Source organism: Engystomops pustulosus, chromosome 7, assembly GCF_040894005.1.
Source record: "Engystomops pustulosus chromosome 7, aEngPut4.maternal, whole genome shotgun sequence".
Lineage (NCBI taxonomy): Eukaryota > Metazoa > Chordata > Amphibia > Anura > Leptodactylidae > Engystomops > Engystomops pustulosus.
Window position 1 is genome coordinate 18,344,917 of NC_092417.1, and position 17,109 is coordinate 18,362,025.

At 44.1% G+C, this 17,109-nt stretch overlaps 1 protein-coding gene across 1 annotated transcript; it reads right to left on the reverse strand.

Annotated features, from left to right (window-relative positions):
• Positions 1–234: 234 nt before the first annotated feature.
• Positions 235–1,167, reverse strand: LOC140070011 (olfactory receptor 5AP2-like). The gene has a single exon (XM_072116344.1). The coding sequence runs from the start codon at positions 1,165–1,167 to the stop codon at positions 235–237; it is 933 nt and encodes a 310-aa protein (XP_071972445.1).
• Between the last annotated feature and the right edge of the window lie 15,942 nt (positions 1,168–17,109).

Genomic DNA, 17,109 nt, shown 5'->3' on the forward strand with positions numbered 1-17,109 from the left:
GGCAAATGCTACAACAGCTTCCTTTGGGGCATGTCGGGGAGACATGCACCCACCATGTAATGTTTCCAAGGAACATTCTCCTGTTTGATGTGTTTCCAGAAGTTGGTCCACCACAAGTTATAACATTAAAGGCATCTAGAAATATCAAAACTAAGGTGACCCACCAAAACTATGTACTTATAAAATCTAGTGGTAACTGGGAAAACTAAAATATTTACGTGATTTGCATTGAGTTTAAGTTGATAGCCTACACAGCTTAATTTTTATTGTTTCTTTAACGTCCTTGTTCCTCATACTGTAGATGATGGGATTCAGCATTGGTGTGACAACTGTATATAGGACGGACACCGTCTTGTCTATCTCTGGTGAGTATGCAGATCGAGGTTTCAGGTACATGAAGATGATAGTCCCATAGTACATAGACACTACTGTGAGGTGGGAGGCGCATGTGGAGAAAGCTTTCTCTCTTCCTTGTGAAGAGCGGATCTTGAAGACATTGGAGATGATGTGAATATATGAAATCAGTGTAAAGAAGAAAGCAGACAAGACTATGATCTGGGCAGCAATGTTCATGGCTATTTCATTTGGACGTGTATCTTTGCACGAGAGTCGGAAAAGCGGAGGCATCTCACAGAAGAAGTGGTTGACATGATGGGATTTGCAAAAAGGCAATTGGAAGGTTAGGGGAACATGAATGCTTGCATTGCCAAAGCCCAAACCCCATGATATAGAGGCTAATAAAATACACATCTTCTTGTTAATGATGGTTTGGTAGTGCAATGGTCTACAAATGGCTGCAAACCGATCATAGGCCATGACGGCAAGTATTACGCACTCTGTAGCTCCCAAAGCCAAATGGAAATACATCTGTAGCGCACATCCCACCAGAGAAATACTTCTGTCCTTGGATAAAGTATTGATGAGAATTTTTGGGACAATGGCAGAAGAGAAACAGATGTCAATTATAGATAGATTACTCAAGAAGAAGTACATGGGGGTCTGTAGCTTTGAGTTGATCCTCACCACGATGATCAGTAGAACATTTCCAGACAATGTCATCAGATACATGATCAGAAACACACAAAAGCAGATGCCCTGAAGATAGAGGACATTAGACAGACCGAGGAGGAAAAATCTACCTGAAGATGTTTGATTGGAGTTTTCCATTAGATCTACTGTAGCTGGTGAAGAGCGGTCAAGATGTAAAATGTTTAGAGGTGTCCATCATTGAATGTCTGTATACTTTTACTGAAGAACAGATAGACAGCACAGACATCATACACATCAGATTCAGAGTACACACACCATACACACACCATTACAAACATACATATATACATCAGATACAATTGCATACATCAAAATTGAGGCACAAAAAACAACACAAACATAAAACACATCAAATACACATCCCAAACATCATGTACTTCACAGGCATAATGCATATCAGACACACAGCACAAATGTCATACACACCAGATACATATCACACACACATCACAGACATCATGCACCTCAGGTGGACACCACAACATCCTAAACATTACATTCAGAGCTCCAATATAATTTCTTGAAGGACACCACAAACATGATAGACATCAGATGCACAGTTCAAACATAATACATCAAGTTTGCTCTGAATGTGCGTCCACACGTGGCAGTTAGAACGGCATCGTTTTCAGTTATGAGGTGGTTTTAGGTGCAGTTTGTCTTTTTAACAAATGAAAGACACAAACTGAACAGGTGAATGACATTTGTGGAACAGGTTTTCCCTTAAAAATCAAATTCACCTGTTCTGTTTACGTCTTTCACCTGTTAAATTAACAAAACTGCACCTAACATGACCTCAAAACTGATTACGATGCAAATTTAACTCCAACGTGTGGAAGCCCCCTAATAGAAAAGAAAAACCTTACTTTGATCATTGACGAGACCTGAAGACCTTCCAAAATGGTGTCTGTTCATATTCAACAAGCACAGAGAGGATGTTATACTACCGGCTATGCCCCTTTATATAGTGTATACTGTGCCGACATCAACTTCTAGCCCCAGCTGTATTATAACTGAAGAGAAGTTGTAGAGTTCATGCTATTATTATATAGTTATTTCCCTGGAGATGTGTAAGTTGTCTGAAAGTTTCCTTACGTTAACTTTTGACTAACTTTCCTCAAGTTGTACTTCACACTTCAGAGTAACTTTTATATTGTCTACTTTATAAAATATTTATTTTTTTAATTTATATATATCTATATATGTATGTATGATCTTTTTAATTATATATTGATGGATCTGTATTTCTTTTTTAACTTCCTTTAGCTGAAGCCCCAGATGAGAATAGCAGTATCCAATTCTCTACATTTTACCTGCTTTAAAAATTCCAAAAAGTCACAATTTTTTGTTGTTTTGTGTACCAAAATGTAGACTGTTCTGAATGCCTTGAGCGTCAGTTTCCAAATCTTATTTATAAATAATTGTGTAAGGACCTTTAAGGAAATCTACTACTGGGATAGACAAGATTTCAACCAAATATACCCACTTGTAAGCCTTGTAGTCCCGGACTCCGGAACATATCTTGATTAGTGCTGAAATGCCTTTTTACCCAAAAAAATATTGAGTACCGAAGAAAATATGCTAATTATTGCCAGGAACTCTTGAGGACACCAGACAGGCAGCCCGGAGTTCTTTCAGCTGCTAATTATGCACACATAACATAGCCACCCACTTCCGCACCCTGCCCGAGAGCCGACAGACGCCAAGTCTTGTGAGTGCGAGTGCTCGTCTGTAAAGAAAGCATTTGCCTGTGAGCAGGGACAAGCACTCACACTAACAAGACTTCCCGGGCACTCTCGGGAAGGGGGGTGGGAGTGGGTGGCTATGTTAGATGTGCATAGTTACTATGTGAAATAATAAATAAATATTAATTATCAGGATATTTAAGAATTAGATTTTCTTTGAAAAAGAGGCATTTCAGCAATACTCAAGATACGTCCCCGAGTTCAGGACACCAGGCTTGCATGTAGGTAGGTGTATTTGGTTGAAATATTGTCTACCCCATTGGAATATTTCCTTAAAGTGTACACAACTCCAGAATTTATTAAATATATTAAAATACTGGACATTTTCTTTGTCAGATAGTCCTCCCAGCATCGTTTTGTAATATAATAGTTTGGGTTCACTCACTTAATTTGGATGCCATTTAAAAAACTTGTTGAAATTTCGATTGACACTCAATATTGCTAGAGATTCCTAGAGATACCTCTACCGATCAGAAATGTCATATTTAACCATTTTGTTGTCAACTATGAGGACATTATTTAGGGCTGTGGGGGTTGTGAGGACATAACTTACTGGGTGTCACGGGGGTCCCTTCAATCCATGCCTCAGATCGCCCCTCTCTGTGGCGGTGCTGCTCCATCCCCCGGCCCTCACTCACCTCACTCTACGCTCCTGCCTAGGCTGCGCACGTGTCCCAACTCTCTAGGGCATGCGCATGCCGGCTCTAGGAAATTTAAAGTGCCAGCACACTGCTGATTGGTGCTGCCCACTTCCGGGGTTCTTTTTAATCCAGCGGCTCCCATCACTCCTCGCTGAATCTTTGAGCCATTTTGCGAGAAGAGAAAGCCACCTTGTTTTACTCCTGTATTCCTGTTACTGCGTTCCCATTCCTGAGTTCCTGTTCCTGTGTTCCCGTGTTCCTGCGTTCCAGTGTTCCCGTGCTCCTGTGTGTTCCCGTGTTCCTGCATTCCTGTGTTCCCGTTCTCATCTGCTTTGATCTCCTGTTGCTGACTCCGGACCTGTATGCTGACCTTGCATCTCTGTCGTCTGCCCTGACTACCAGCCTGCTCCTGACGATGAGCCTGAACGTCGATACTGTACCACGACATTGGCTGCCACCGCGGGCAAGTCGCACCTGTGGAACAACCTGGTGCCACCCTGCAGCAGCAAGTCCATCCCGCTTTGCGGTGGGCTCTGGTGAAGACCAGGTGCCACTTAGACTCCAGTCCCAGGTGTCGTCTAGTACCACCTCATGCGGTGGTCCAGGGGGTCCACTGACCCTGAACCATGACAGTAAGATCTGGCCATGGACCACGCCAAGGTGTTACGTCCGTTCCTGGCTGATCTCTCCAGTGTTGTCACCCAGCAGTCCCAACAGTTTGCCTCTCAATAAGAAATGCTTAGTCAAGTTACCACCGCTCTGCAACAGCTGCTTGCCTCTAAGCACTAGCATCAGGCTCCAGCAACTACTCCTGTGGCAGTTCCTGAAACTTCTCCACTTACTCTGGCTTGTCTACCAGCAGCAGAGCCAAGGCTCAGACTCTTGATGCCCGATAAATATGATGGCGATCCCAAGCTGCGCAGGGGCTTCATTACACAGTGTTTTCTGCACATAGAACTTACGCCATCCCAGTTTGTCACCGAATGCTCCAAAGTGGCATTCATTGTCAGTCTGCTCTCTGGGAAAGGCCTGGCCTGGGCTACTCCTCTATAGGACAAAGGTGATCCCATACCACATTCACAGCCATCCATACCGCATTCCTGGCTGAATTCTGGTCCATATTCGAGGAACCTGCACAAGCTTCCTCAGCTGAAATGGCCAGGGGGACTCGTCCGTAGGCGAGTATGCTGTCCAGTTGCATACCCTGGTGCCCAAGCTCTCTTGGAATGATGCGGCCCTGTCAGCAACTTTTCAAAAGGGACTTCTCCGGTCAAAGACGCGCTGCCGGCTACTCTGAGCGGTCTCATCTCCCTGGCCACTCGGATAGAAGTGTGGTTCATGGAGCATGTAGAAGAGTTGCATCCATGCCTCCCTCGCTTGGCTCCAGTTTTCCAAAGGCCGCTCCAGCCTATGGCCGCACAGTCTGCACTGGAACCTATGCAAGTCAACAGAGCCCAACTCACTGCCAAGGAACGTTCCAGACGTTGTCAGGAGAACCTCTGCTTGTACTGTGTTAGTTCCAACCATTTAATCGGGGCTTGTCCTGTTCATCCCCAATGTCCGGGAAACACCAGCACCCAGGGCTTCTGGGAGAAGCGTCCCTAGGTGTGAATTCAGCTTCTCCACGCCTGACAATTCCTGTGCTCGTCAGTGTTGGTACCTCCACTACCTTGCAAGTTTCAGCATTTTTGTCTACCCTCTTTCTGTTCCTGAGGTGGCTGCCATGTCCAAATACATCCAAGAGAACCTGCAGAGAGGTTCTCCTCTCCTGCTGGTGCAGGGTTCTTTTTTGTCACCAAGAAGGACGGCACTCTGCGTCCCCGCTATCGTGGGCTGAACAAGGTATCAGTTAAAAAACACTCCCCCTGCCGTTGATTATAGATCTCTTTGATTGGCTGTGCAGTTCCAGAGCATCTCCAAGCTGGATCTTTGGGGTGCCTACAACCTCATCCGGATCCACAAGGGTAACAAATGGAAGACGGCGCTTAATACCCTTGATGGTCATTTTGAATACCTGTTGATGCCATTCAGACAATGTAATGTTCCTGCTGTCTTCCAGAAATTTGTAAATTACATCTTCACCGATCTGCTCTACACATGTGTCGTGGTGTATCTTGATGACATCTTGGTCTTCTCTTCAGACCTTGAGACCCACCAGTCCCACGTATGGCAGGTTCTTGGTAGTCTGCGGGCCAACCGTCTATACGGTAAACTAGAAAAATGTCAGTTTCACCAACGCAACCTTCCATTCCCTCGACTACATAATCTCCGACAGAGGTCTCCAGATGGATCCTGATAAACTATCTGCAGTTCTACCGTAGCCACACCCAGAAGGCCTACGAGCCATACACGGGTTCCTGGGTTTTTCAAACTATTATCGGCAGTTTATTCCACATTTTTCCACTCTGATGTCTCCCATGTTGGCACTTACCAAGAAAGGTACCTATCCCTGTGGCTGGCCTCCAGCGGCTGAAGAGGCGGTGTTCAGGTTGAAGTTCACTTTTTCCTTTTCGCTCCTATTCTCACTAGGCCTGACACAGAGAAACCCAATCATCTTAAGGTGAATAGGAGCTGGAGCAGTGCTCACCTAGAAAGGGCCTAAGGGCCAAACTCTCACATGCGGCTTCTTTTCTAGAACTTTTTCTTCTGTGGAGAGAAGATATTCTATTGGTGACAGAGAACTGTTAGGTAGAATATAGAAGACAGCGGCACTCACCAGTTCAATGCGAAGAATTCTTTTTATTGAGCTGCGTACAGGAACAGAGCGTGGCCAGGCGACGGGCCGTTTCGCGCTAGTCTAACGCATTATCAAGCCAAATGACGTCATCATCCGGCGCCGCGCACAATATATGCGTCGGGGCCGGTCGACGGCGTCATGGTAACAACAATACAACAATATGTATAAAACATACACGTGAATGTGACAGTTAAAATCGATACAGTGTGACAGAGTTAAAAACACATCAGCATAAAACGCCGATATTAGGACCTGCTGCGGAAAGTTATAACTAAACACGAGACACAACTACTGTATGCAAATAAAGCGCGCAGTTCAGGGCATAGCCGACTACAAGGTAAGTTGGACTAAAACAAAGACCCACCGATGGTTCTACAAGGGCCGAAGTACTTACAAAAACTAAAATCGCTCCTATCGTTTAAACCCAGGGCGTCTGTGGCATCAAACCGAATGATATGCCTACTTTCCTGTCTTAGCAACTGTTTTTCCTGTCTCAACCAAGGGGATCCACTTTGATCTGTTCGACATCTGCAAACTGTAGGACCCGTGGGTCTCCTCCATGTTGCTTTCTGACATGATCGATTAGTCGGGGGCACCCATCCCCCGTACTAATCGATTTAAAATGTTCTCTAAACCTCACGTATAGTTTTCGTATTGTTTTTCCAATGTAAAACAATTTGCGGGCAGAAGATAATATACACTACATATGTGGATTTACATGAGATGAAAGATTTGACCCTGTGTGTAATACCTCCCAGTTGGATAGTTTTGAGCTGACTATTATACTCACAGAAGAGCCACATCTAAAATTTCCTATAAGAATACTTTTTTCTAGCCAAGATTGACTCTGTGTGGAAAATTGGCTCCGCACTAACATTCCACGCACTGTGGGACACCGTCTAAAGGCAACACATGGGCGCTCATTAGTAATATCCTTGAGTTGGGGATCCTGACTCAGGATACCCCAGTTCCTAGAGACGGCCTGGCGTATGGCAAGTTCGCAGGGACTGAATTCAAACGAGAAAGTAAACCTCTTACCTCTATCATCGGGTTTGCAATTACCTGCATTGTGCCTAACCTTTCGTCTGGAGTCGACGTATAACAACTCTTTTTGGGACAACATGGTAACTTTTCTGTAGGCCTCTGAAACAATCTCATTAGGATAACCCCTAGCCATTAGCCATTCTCCCAGTTCTCTAGCTTGTTGGCAGAATAAAGTGTCATTGCTATTGATGCGTCTGAGCCTGAGGAACTGAGCATATGGCAGGCCTTTCTTAGTGTGAAATGGATGGTGACTGTCAAAGTGAAGGAGAGAGTTAGTAGCTGTCTCCTTTCTGAAAGCAGAAGTGCACAGTTCGCCCTGGTTCTCAAAGACCTTAATGTTCAAAAATTCAAGTGTTTTTTCGCCATAAACTGCAGTAAATCTCATATTCATATGGTTATTGGTATTAAGATATTCAACAAAATCGAAAAACTCAGCACGAGTGCCCTCCCATACAATGAATACGTCGTCCACCTAACGGTGGAAAGCCCTGATGTTTGCGGCGAAAGGGTTGTCCAGAGAGTAGACACCGCGGTTCTCGAAAAAGACGAGAAACAAGTTGGCAAAAGTGCAGGCAACAGGGGTGCCCATGGCCGTGCCCACTCTCTGGACAAACCAACGACCATCAAACATGAAGGCATTGTGAGACAACACAAAATGGAGGCCCTCGCAGACAAAGTCAACAAATTGAGGACTCTAATTGGCATTAACCAGAAGCTGGTGGATACATTGTACGCCTAAGTCTTGCGGGATACGAGTATACAAACTCTCAACATCAATAGAGGCTAAAGTATAACTCTCCTTCCAACATATGTCTCTAACCACTCTCAGAAATGAATTGGTGTCCTTTAAATACGATGGTATATCGCTTAATGTGGGACGTAACAGCCAATCCAGATATTGTGACAGGGGTTCGGTAAGGGAACCGATCCCTGCCACAATCGGTCGGCCAGGGGGATTGTTTAACGATTTGTGCACTTTAGGTAGAAAATACCATACAGGATGTCTAGGACTCTCCGGGAGCAATTTAATAGCAGTATGTTCAGACAACAAACCTATTTCAACATTCTTCCTAAGAAAGGAGCGTAAAAGGGTTTGATATCTAAGAGTGGGGTTATTGGCCAGTGGAGTATATGTGACAGAGTCCCCTAACTGTCTATCCGCTTCCCTCTTATAGTATTCTCTGGTCATTATGACCACATTGCCCCCCTTGTCCGCTGGCTTCACCACGACACTATCATGGGACTGAAGCCAAGGAAGGGCCTGTTTTTCGCCCGCAGATAAATTACTGCGGGCAACAGGATATACAAGGGCCCTAACGTCATCTATGACGCGTTGGCAGAAAATGTCTATGGGAGAGCCAGCGGGCAAGGGGGGACAAAAAGAGGATCTAACGCCCTTCTTGAACGCTTTGACTTCCACTTCTATAACTGGATTGCTATGTTCTGCTGGTTCATCCAGCGACAGGGTATTTTCAAGACTCAAGAGGCACTCGATGGCGGGTAGGTCCAGATGTGAGGTGGCATCGGGGGGCCTAATGGTCCAACAACAGCTGGAATCTCACCTTCTCTACGACTCCTAGTAGTCCCCCCACCCCCACTTTCCCCACCCTGAAATGTTTTGTGTAGATTCAGTTTGCGTATGCTTTTGAACAAATCGACTTCAAATTGGATGGGGTGAAAAAAATAGCAAATAGCAAAATTCAGGCCTTTCTTTAAGAGCGACACACACTCATCAGACAAAATTAGGTTAGTAAGATTAACAACATTATTGTCCCTGATGTCCTCAACAGAAGCGGGGGCATCTCCTCCCAGCTCATGGGTTAGGGGGGATTTAAACAATGTGAGGTTAGTCAGGTGTTCCGGACAGTCCAGACAGATTGATGGGGTAGTCCCCCGGCTGGCCGGATCAGCTGCTTCAGGGTTAGACAGGTTAGTAGGTACATCTCGATTACCGGAAAAGTCACCTGCCGGTCTCATCGCCACGAGACCTGTTTTCTCTTCCGATATGGGTATCGGTTTCTTTTTCCTCCGTCTCCCTGTTGGGCATAAAACTTGCTCTGGAGGAATGGTGGTATCTACTGGAGGGAGCTCTCCATCCTGTTTGTGTGTACACAGACCACAAGAACCTTCTGTACCTCCAGGCAGCCCAGGGCCTAAATCCCAGGCAAGCACATTGGTCACTGTTCTTCTCATGCTTTAAGGTGCTGATTCATTTCTGTCCTGCGGACAAGAATATCAAGGCTGATGCACTGTCCTGTGCTTCGGATGTCATTGAAGAGGAGCCTGTTCCTCAGGATATCATCTCTCCTGAACAACTTGTTGTAGCAGCTCTGGTGGATCATTGGCAGTTACCTCCTGGCAAGATGTATGTCAGACCTGCACTCCAGAAGAGGATTCTGTCTTAGGGACATACTTCACGTTTGGCTGGGTACCCAGGGGTGCCACGTTCTATGGCCCTCATCTCCCGATACTACTGGTGGCCAGGTCTGGTCCAAAATTTCCAGGATTTTGTAGGATTCTGCTAATCCTGTGTCTGCAACAAAGCCTCTTGTCTCAAACCAGCTGGACTGCTACTTCCGTTGCTGATACCCAGTCGCCTGTGGTCTCACGTGGCAATGGACTTTGTCACTGATCTGCCTCTCTCCTCTGGCAATACTGTCATCTGGGTGGTGACAGACCGGTTTTCCAAGATGTCCAATTTTTTTCCCTTTCCAGGTCTTCCGTCTTCTCCACAGCTTGCCAGTTTGTTCTTCAAGCATATCTTCTGGCTGCATGGACTTCCACTGCACATCATGTCTGACCAAGGGGTCCAGTTTTTGTCCAAGTTCTGGTGGCCCTTGTGTAACCAACTGCAAGTTAATCTGGACTTTTCTTCTTCTTACAACCCTCAGTCGAATGGTCAAGTAGAAAGGGTAAATAAAACTTTGGGCTGTTACCTCCCCCACTTTGTCTCTGCCTGTCAAGATAACTGGGCTGATCTGCTTTCTTGGGCTGAGTTTTCCTATAACTCCTTGGCCTCGGGTTCAACTGGCGCAGCTCCGTTCTTTGTGGTCTACGGACAAATCCCTCATCCTCCTCTTCCACTGTCTACTCCTTCCAATGTCCCATTGGTAGAGGTTCCGGTGCAGGACCTAAAATCAATTTGGGACCAGACCTGTCAGTCTCTTCTCTGTGCCACAGATTACACCAAGACTCAGGCTGACAAGAAGCGGCGTCCTCCTCCTGTCTTCTCTACAGGTGAAAAGGTGTGGTTATCTTTCTCATTTGTACGGCTGAAGATACCAAGCTACAAGCTTGGTCCCTGCTTTCTCAGTCCTTTTGAGGTCATCAAGCGCATCAACCCAGTGGCTTACAAACTCCACCTCCCTCCATCGATGTGCATCCCCGAACTCCTTCCATGTCTCCCTCCTGAAGCCAGTTATCTTGAACCGCTTCTCTCAGCAATCTCCTCCTCCTGAGGCTGATTCTCCGGCATGTACGTGGTCAAGTAGGTGCTGGGCATGAAGACCGTGAGGGGTAAGTGCTTCTTTCTGGTTAACTGGAAGGGGTTCAGGCCGAGGAGTAATCTTGGGAGCCTGATGAGAATATCTTGGACAGAAGTCTCCTCCAAAGATTTCTTCAGACCAAGAAGAGGGGGAGGCCAAAGGGGGGGGGGCGTACTGTCACGGGTGTCGCTGTGATTCATGCCTGGCCGTGCTGCTCCATTCCCCAGCCCACACTCACCTCTCCACGCTCCTGCTCCCATCCTGGTTAGGCCGTACGCGTGTTCCGCTCTCTAGGGCATGCGCGCCGGCACCAGGAAATTTAAAGGGGCAGCGCACCATTGATTGGCGCTGCCCACTTCCGGGTTCTATTTAATCCGGCAGCTCCCATCACTCCCTGCTTGATGTTGAACCATTTTGCGAGAAGAGAAAGCCCCCTTGCGTTACTCCTGTGTTCTTGTTTCTGCTTTCCCATTCTTGCGTTCCTGTTCCCGTGTTCCCATGTTCCTGAGTTCCTGTGTTCCTGCCCTCCTGTGTTCCAGGGTTCCTGCGTTCCTGTGTTCCCGTGATCCAGTGTTCCCGTGCTCCTGTGTGTTCCTGTGTTCCTGCGTTCCTGTGTCCCCGTTGCCATCTGCCTTTATCTCCTGTTGCTGACTCCAGACCTGTACACTGACCTTGCATCTCTGCTACCTGCTCTGACTAACAGCCTGCTCCTGATGGTGAGCCTGAATGTCGATTCTGTACCACGACCTTGGCTGCCACCGCGGGCAAATCGCACCTGTGGAACAACTTGGTGGCACCCTGCTGCAGCAAGTCCATCCCACTTTGAAACATAGACGATTTGTTTCACTCCAATAAGTATTAAGTAAAATATTTAAACATTTATACATCTAGTTCATTGTTTTTCTTCTACTTTTTAAATTTTGTGAAAGGGTGTGGCATCGGCACACGTCAGAAATTGGGGCGCGGGCCGTCAGACAACACGCAAGATTTAACATTGACCAAACCATCTTGTCATCCATATCAATATAATACTATGAAGCAGCACTCTTTAAGCAAGGTGTTTTTTATTCCACCTGTGTTTAGACAGACAATGTTTCACCTTCTCAATGAAGGCATTATCAAGCGTGATATTGCCTTCATTTAGAAGGTGAAATCTTGCCTTTCTGAACACTGGTGGAATAAAAATACCTTGCTTGAGGAATGCTGCTTCATAGTATTATATTGATCTGGATGACAAGATGGTTTGGTCAAACCTTCTGAAGGCCTGCACCCATAGTTTGCTGCTGGTGCTGCTCTTAATTATTCATCATGTTTTGTACACTACGCTAAAGGTTCCATCCAAATTTCATCCAATTTAAAATGTCTTTGGTTGTCTAGGTATTGGAGAACTAATTTTTTTATTTCCTCTGGTCAATGGCAAAATTATTGGTTGTTGACTACTATTTCCCCATTGGCATTTGCAATCGCGAATGACCGATAATTCTACCCTACCTTCCTGTTTGAGTGAGCCCTGCTCCAATGCTCTATTTACAATGAGGCTTGCTGTATTTGTCTTGTACAAAGTTTTTTAACAAAGAAAACTTGTGTTCATACATTTTTTTTTAAAAAAGAGACCGAAAGATAAACATTCAACTTCTTAAGATAATTTTATTCATTCCTAGGAGGATCGGGTGTCTGGTGACTCATTATTATCAGTGAGCGCTCTGAATATTGTGGCAAACCTCCAACGACTCATCTACATGAAAAAGGAAGATAATTGTCCTAAATACTATAAATACGGTAATGCTTGTGTTCAGAAATTACATTTTTTTTTAAAGAAAACAAGACGCTTCACCATTACAAGCAGAACAAGACATAAGATATCAGCCATGCAGAATTTCTTTCTAAAAATCCAAAAATCTTTAAGTTCTAATTATTATCCTTATTCTTATACTGAATGTTATGACTTGGCCGCTTGCTTGTTGAACTCATAACTGGATGGTGTTCAGGTAGGTAGAACCAAGAATTGTAATTCTAAGTCATTATGATAAAAGTTAAACTTTAAAACCAATGGGCAGCTCATCTCTGTGTTTTTAGGGGATTGTGCAACTGTCAACTTGCTATAGGAAAAAATTATACTCATAGTTAAAAAATCGTATAATATTTGGATTCAAGGATTTTATCTGTAAATATTAGGCTTGCATTTTAAAATAAAACTTTATTTAAATGGCTTTGTACTATTTGAATTTTCAGAAGATACTGCCGGTTTTCATAGAATTTTTTCATAAACAAAAACAAGTCTCTAGCAGTAGACTTACACTTCTCTATTTTGCATTTTTTGTATCCTTTCTTAACCAAATTGCCTTGTGTATAATATCTGTAACCAATAATTTTCTTTTACAAATTTAAATTTACAAAACCTGATTATTTAGGTTATTAAATTGTGTATTTATTGGAGCTCACATATGAATCATTAGAGCAGTTTGTATACACCCTACTGCCAGCACCTCCACCATATAAAGAGTGGTTACAGCATCTTTCCAATAAAGTAATGCTTGACTTTCATGTAGGTGAGTGCTGCCTTCTCATGGTTAAGAAAATTGTATAATATTTGGATTCAAGGATTTTATCTGTAAATATTAGGCTTGCATTTTAAAATAAAACTTTATTTAAATGGCTTTGTACTATTTGAATTTTCAGAAGATACTGCCGATTTTCATAGAATTTTTTCATAAACAAAAACAAGACTCCAAAGGAATAGGAAATACAAATAAAAGACTTACACTCTTCTATTTTGCATAATTTTTTGCATCCTTTTTTAACCAAATTGCCCTGTATATAATACCTGTAACCAATATTTTTCTTAGTCAATTTACAAAACCCGATTATTTAGGTTGTTAAATTGTGTATTTAGTGGAGCTCAGATATGAATCGGTAGAGCAGTGTGTACACACCCTGCTTCCAGCACCTCCACTATGTAAAGAGTGGTTACAGCATCTTTCCAATAAAGTGATGCTTGAATTTCATGTTGGTGAGTGCCGTCTTCTCTATATTTGGATTACAGCACCCTGCTGCCCTATTCAGTAGTTAATGAAGAAACCCTTATGTTGCAGCACAGGTCCGATGCTGGATGAGAAATCTGCCATAGGGTAAGTCAGTCTAGTCATATTTTGCACCAACTATTTTAGTTTATGCCAGAAACTTGAGCCATTATTTTTAGCGGATAAACTTTTTGGCATGAAGCGATGCCCCTTTTTATAGGCCACGACTAGAGATGAGCGAACATGCTCGTCCGAGCTTGATGCTCGGTCGAGCATTAGGGTACTCGAAACTGCTCGTTGCTCGGACGAATACTTTGCCCGCTCGAGAAAATGGCAGCTCCCGCCGTTTTGCTTTTTGGCGGCCAGAAACAGAGCCAATCACAAGCCAGGAGACTCTGCACTCCACCCAGCATGACGTGGTACCCTTACACGTCGATAGCAGTGGTTGGCTGGCCAGATCAGGTGACCCTGGGATAGACTAGCCGCTGGCCGCGCTGCTCGGATCATTCTGTCTCTGGATGCCGCTAGGGAGAGAGCTGCTGCTGGTCAGGGAAAGCGTTAGGGTGTTCTATTAGCTTACTGTTAGGCAGGAGTGATTCTCAAAGAACCCAACAGCCCTTCTTAGGGCTACAATAACGTTCTACTTTTTTTATTTTAATTTGCATCTTTTACCATTTTGTGAGGAATTAGCAGGGGGACTTGCTACCGTTGTGTTTAGCTCTTAGTGGCACACATATCCATAGCAAAGACCGAAGTGGGAAAATTCAGTAGGGGTTGGATTTCTATTAGGCAATAACTCAGTGTCATCTCATCTGGCATAGTAGTGTGCTTCCTTTGATACTTGGCTAGAAAATAGCCATAGGAGAATACAAATAGCTTCTTGAAGCCTACAGTAGCGTTCTATATATTTGATTTCTGGTTGATCTGCTGGTGGCTGTAGTTTCTGCAGTGCATGTACTTGCCAATTCTGAGCAATTTGTAGTGAGACTTGCGACCGCTGTGTTCTGCGCTTAGTGGCGCACATATCCATAGCAAAGGCTGAAGTGGGAAAATTCAGTAGGGGTTGGATTTCTATTAGGCAATAACTCAGTGTCATCTCATCTGGCATAGTAGTGTGCTTCCTTTGATACTTGGCTAGAAAATAGCCATAGGAGAATACAAATAGCTTCTTGAAGCCTACAGTAGCGTTCTATATATTTGATTTCTGGTTGATCTGCTGGTGGCTGTAGTTTCTGCAGTGCATGTACTTGCCAATTCTGAGCAATTTGTAGTGAGACTTGCGACCGCTGTGTTCTGCGCTTAGTGGCGCACATATCCATAGCAAAGACCGAAGTGGGAAAATTTAGTAGGGGTTGGATTTCTATTAGGCAATAACTCAGTGTCATCTCATCTGGCATAGTAGTGTGCTTCCTTTGATACTTGGCTAGAAAATAGCCATAGGAGAATACAAATAGCTTCTTGAAGCCTACAGTAGCGTTCTATATATTTGATTTCTGGTTGATCTGCTGGTGGCTGTAGTTTCTGCAGTGCATGTACTTGCCAATTCTGAGCAATTTGTAGTGAGACTTGCGACCGCTGTGTTCTGCGCTTAGTGGCGCACATATCCATAGCAAAGGCTGAAGTGGGAAAATTCAGTAGGGGTTGGATTTCTATTAGGCAATAACTCAGTGTCATCTCATCTGGCATAGTAGTGTGCTTCCTTTGATACTTGGCTAGAAAATAGCCATAGGAGAATACAAATAGCTTCTTGAAGCCTACAGTAGCGTTCTATATATTTGATTTCTGGTTGATCTGCTGGTGGCTGTAGTTTCTGCAGTGCATGTACTTGCCAATTCTGAGCAATTTGTAGTGAGACTTGCGACCGCTGTGTTCTGCGCTTAGTGGCGCACATATCCATAGCAAAGGCTGAAGTGGCAAAATTCAGTAGGGGTTGGATTTCTATTAGGCAATAACTCAGTGTCATCTCATCTGGCATAGTAGTGTGCTTCCTTTGATACTTGGCTAGAAAATAGCCATAGGAGAATACAAATAGCTTCTTGAAGCCTACAGTAGCATTCTATATATTTGATTTCTGGTTGATCTGCTGGTGGCTGTAGTTTCTGCAGTGCATGTACTTGCCAATTCTGAGCAATTTGTAGTGAGACTTGCGACCGCTGTGTTCTGCGCTTAGTGGCGCACATATCCATAGCAAAGGCTGAAGTGGGAAAATTCAGTAGGGGTTGGATTTCTATTAGGCAATAACTCAGTGTCATCTCATCTGGCATAGTAGTGTGCTTCCTTTGATACTTGGCTAGAAAATAGCCATAGGAGAATACAAATAGCTTCTTGAAGCCTACAGTAGCGTTCTATATATTTGATTTCTGGTTGATCTGCTGGTGGCTGTAGTTTCTGCAGTGCATGTACTTGCCAATTCTGAGCAATTTGTAGTGAGACTTGCGACCGCTGTGTTCTGCGCTTAGTGGCGCACATATCCATAGCAAAGGCTGAAGTGGCAAAATTCAGTAGGGGTTGGATTTCTATTAGGCAATAACTCAGTGTCATCTCATCTGGCATAGTAGTGTGCTTCCTTTGATACTTGGCTAGAAAATAGCCATAGGAGAATACAAATAGCTTCTTGAAGCCTACAGTAGCGTTCTATATATTTGATTTCTGGTTGATCTGCTGGTGGCTGTAGTTTCTGCAGTGCATGTACTTGCCAATTCTGAGCAATTTGTAGTGAGACTTGCGACCGCTGTGTTCTGCGCTTAGTGGCGCACATATCCATAGCAAAGGCTGAAGTGGCAAAATTCAGTAGGGGTTGGATTTCTATTAGGCAATAACTCAGTGTCATCTCATCTGGCATAGTAGTGTGCTTCCTTTGATACTTGGCTAGAAAATAGCCATAGGAGAATACAAATAGCTTCTTGAAGCCTACAGTAGCGTTCTATATATTTGATTTCTGGTTGATCTGCTGGTGGCTGTAGTTTCTGCAGTGCATGTACTTGCCAATTCTGAGCAATTTGTAGTGAGACTTGCGACCGCTGTGTTCTGCGCTTAGTGGCGCACATATCCATAGCAAAGGCTGAAGTGGCAAAATTCAGTAGGGGTTGGATTTCTATTAGGCAATAACTCAGTGTCATCTCATCTGGCATAGTAGTGTGCTTCCTTTGATACTTGGCTAGAAAATAGCCATAGCAATAGGATAGGATTGTTTGGTTCTAAAAACTCAAAAAAAAAACAAAAAACACAAAAAAAAACAAAAAACACAAAAAAAACACACAAAAAAAAAAAAAAAAAGTAAAAAAAAAAAAAAAGTTATAACTCTCATTTTAAAAATGTTTAACCCCAGGGCTAGGGGTAGAGGACGAGGGCGGGGACGTGGGCGTCCAACTACTGCAGGGGTCAGAG

Coding starts and splice junctions, on each gene's coding strand:
- LOC140070011 (XM_072116344.1), bottom strand. CDS start 1,167: ATGGAAAACTCCAATCAAACATCTTCAGGTAGATTTTTCCTCCTCGGT.